The sequence below is a fragment of the Cyprinodon variegatus genome, unplaced genomic scaffold (assembly GCF_000732505.1).
Source record: "Cyprinodon variegatus isolate N-32 unplaced genomic scaffold, C_variegatus-1.0 Scaffold2655, whole genome shotgun sequence".
In the NCBI taxonomy this organism is placed as follows: Eukaryota; Metazoa; Chordata; class Actinopteri; order Cyprinodontiformes; family Cyprinodontidae; genus Cyprinodon; species Cyprinodon variegatus.
Window position 1 is genome coordinate 12,541 of NW_015153108.1, and position 2,556 is coordinate 15,096.

A 2,556-nucleotide genomic window follows, 5' to 3' on the forward strand; every position below is an offset into this window, starting at 1 on the left:
AACAAAGACTAAATGTCTTTAAAGTTGCTTCCATATACTAAATAAATTAGAGGCAACAGAGTTGATTTAGATGTTAGAAGGTATATAACAATCCTCTTATATCTTCATCCAATGAGGAGGAAATTTCCAAATCCAGCATCAGATATTTTCTTAATTAAAAGCCCAATAATATAATAAAAAGTGAATTAAAAAAAAGGAAAACACTGGAAAAAAAACCTAAACAGTCATTTTGATAATGGTCACATGACCTGCTAATGTCTGCATCTGTTTGTGCAACAAGTTTCCTTTATTTCGACCATAAAGGCCTTTAAAGGATTTTTGTAATGATAGATATTTAAATTGTTCAGATCTCCTCCTGTGAAACATTAATGGAAATAATGAGCTTTTATTAATATTTATTTATAACCAGATATTAAACTGAAATTGTTCATTATTGCTGGAAGCGATGCTGAGGGTCAGATCATCGGCATACGGTGAGACGTTAGTGAGTTGGTCTGATCCCCGTGTTTTGGTGCGTTGCACGCAGCCAGACTGCAGCTGCATCGGTCGATTGTGCAAAGAAAACGGCAACCAAGGAGATTCCTGCTGCTCGATCTGGAAAAGAGGAAATAAATCAGAACTTTAGTCGTTTTTCTGATCCGTCTTCAGCAGCAGAACAAAGATCCAGATCAGAAACGTCGTCTGCAGAGTTTCTACAAATAACCAGAAGAATAATTATCTATTTCATTTATAAAACACTGATCTAAAAACTCACTTTACAAGAATTAAGCATAATTAAAGGTAACAATAATAATGATAACCATAGAAATACATTTTTAATTTTTAAATTTCCTTTTAAATGTAATCAGAAATAATTTAGATAAAAAAATCCTGATTTCTCTTCTAAATTATGATTAATTATTCATTATTTATTCTTTAAATATGCTGGAAGTAAAATGATTTATTTATAAAATAATTTTATAATGAAATGCATTTTAAAAACGTTTTAAAAAGTTGGAAAATCCAAAATGTTGATGAAAGTAGATCCTGATTTAAACACAAAACAAACTTTAAAATAAAGAGAATAAAAAATAAAATAGGTTTATAAATAAAATGATGAAGAAATGAATAAATAATGATCATCCATCCATAAATAATATATAATATAATAATATAATAATAATTGAAATATAGATAAATATTTCTAGTATCAGATACCCTGCTGCCTCCTGGTTTCCATGGTAACGGCTCCATCAGGTTCTGCTCCCTCTCTGGGTCTCTGCAGGTTCTGGTTCCCTGTTGGTTCTGGACCAGACGGATGCTGGGATGGTCCTGGTCCGGAGGTACCGCCTCCGTTCTGTCGGTCTCCGTAAACCGGATCCCTCAGAGGTTCTGAAGAACTTTGTGTGTGTTCCAGCTGGGAATGGGGCGACGGCCTTTTTGACGTGGCGTGGAGCGAAGCTAACGAGCACGTCTTGGTGGCGGGAGGCGGAGACGGCAGCCTGCAGCTGTGGGATTCAGCCAATCAGACGGCTCCGCTCAGAGTGGCCAGAGAGCACACCCAGGAGGTACCGCCCACACAGCAGCTCAGACCCGGCACCGTCCGGCTGCCGGGTCTGAGCTCCTCGCTCTGTGCAGGTTTACGCGGTGGACTGGAGTCAGACCAGAGGGGAACACCTGCTGGGGTCCGGGTCCTGGGATCGGACCGTTAAAGTGGTGAGGCTCCTCCCACTATCCTTCCTTCCCTCCTTTCCTTCTCTTCCTCTCTAACCTTCCCTTTCCTCCCCCCACAGTGGGATCAGAACCTGGGCCCGTCGCTGGTGACGCTCAGAGGTCACGAAGGGGTCGTCTACAGCGCCATCTGGTCTCCTCACATCCCAGGATGCATTGCTTCCGCCTCAGGTGAGAAGATAAACCTCCTTTCATTCCTGGTTGATCTGAACAGCAGGAGGCGCCGCTGCTCCTTCGCCTCCCCCACTGGTTCAGGTTGGTTTCTGATGAAGAGGAGGAGGAACCCGATGTGAGATGAAGGTCTGTCAGATTAGAGCTGCTGAGGAGGCGGAGCCAACTGGAACCAGAACCAGATTTACCTTCTCTGCTGTTATCCAGCCTGGTTCTGACCCGATCAGCCTGCTGATCCAGGACCTGCAGGCCTGACTGCGGACCTGGACTCTGAGGGAACCGGTTTCTATCTGGGTCGGCCGCCTGCAGCAGCGCAGAGCTGGGAACCCGGTTCTGCTACGGATACTAACAGCCATTGGTCCGGATCGCTGGTACCGACCAGCAGGAAGTAGGAGTTCCTCGCTGGAACGCTGAGGGCGGCTGGACGCCGCTGGACGCCGCTGGACGCCGCCGGTTCCCCTCTCAGCGCCAGAACAGGCAGCTGGGTCGGAGCTCTGGGATCAGAACGGTTCTGACCGTTTGATCCACTTTGGATCCATCTGAAGGGGAAATCATTCTAGATGTCGCCTTCAGTTAAAACGTTTTAATGCAGACTTCAGATAAACCGAAACTTTCCCTCCTTTGCTTCCTTGTTTCGCTCTTTTCCTTCGTAAAGTCCGACTTGTTTCAGTAGCT

General features: G+C 44.3%; 1 protein-coding gene across 4 annotated transcripts in view; it reads left to right on the plus strand.

The window, feature by feature from the left end:
• Positions 1 to 2,338, plus strand: part of LOC107081009 (peroxisomal targeting signal 2 receptor-like) — a 5,055-nt gene extending 2,717 nt beyond the window's left edge. Inside the window, exons 3-7 of one of the 4 annotated variants that reach the window (XM_015369221.1) lie at positions 1,265 to 1,322; positions 1,397 to 1,547; positions 1,618 to 1,695; positions 1,773 to 2,010; positions 2,089 to 2,338. In XM_015369221.1, the coding sequence (XP_015224707.1) occupies positions 1,265 to 1,322; positions 1,397 to 1,547; positions 1,618 to 1,695; positions 1,773 to 2,003 (518 nt within the window). In that variant the 3' untranslated portion in view covers positions 2,004 to 2,010; positions 2,089 to 2,338. Of the gene's footprint in view, positions 1 to 1,264; positions 1,323 to 1,396; positions 1,548 to 1,617; positions 1,696 to 1,772; positions 2,038 to 2,088 lie in introns of those variants that run through there. The other 3 variants (XM_015369219.1, XM_015369223.1, XM_015369220.1) reach the window with 3 other exon arrangements.
• The last annotated feature ends 218 nt before the right edge of the window (positions 2,339 to 2,556 follow it).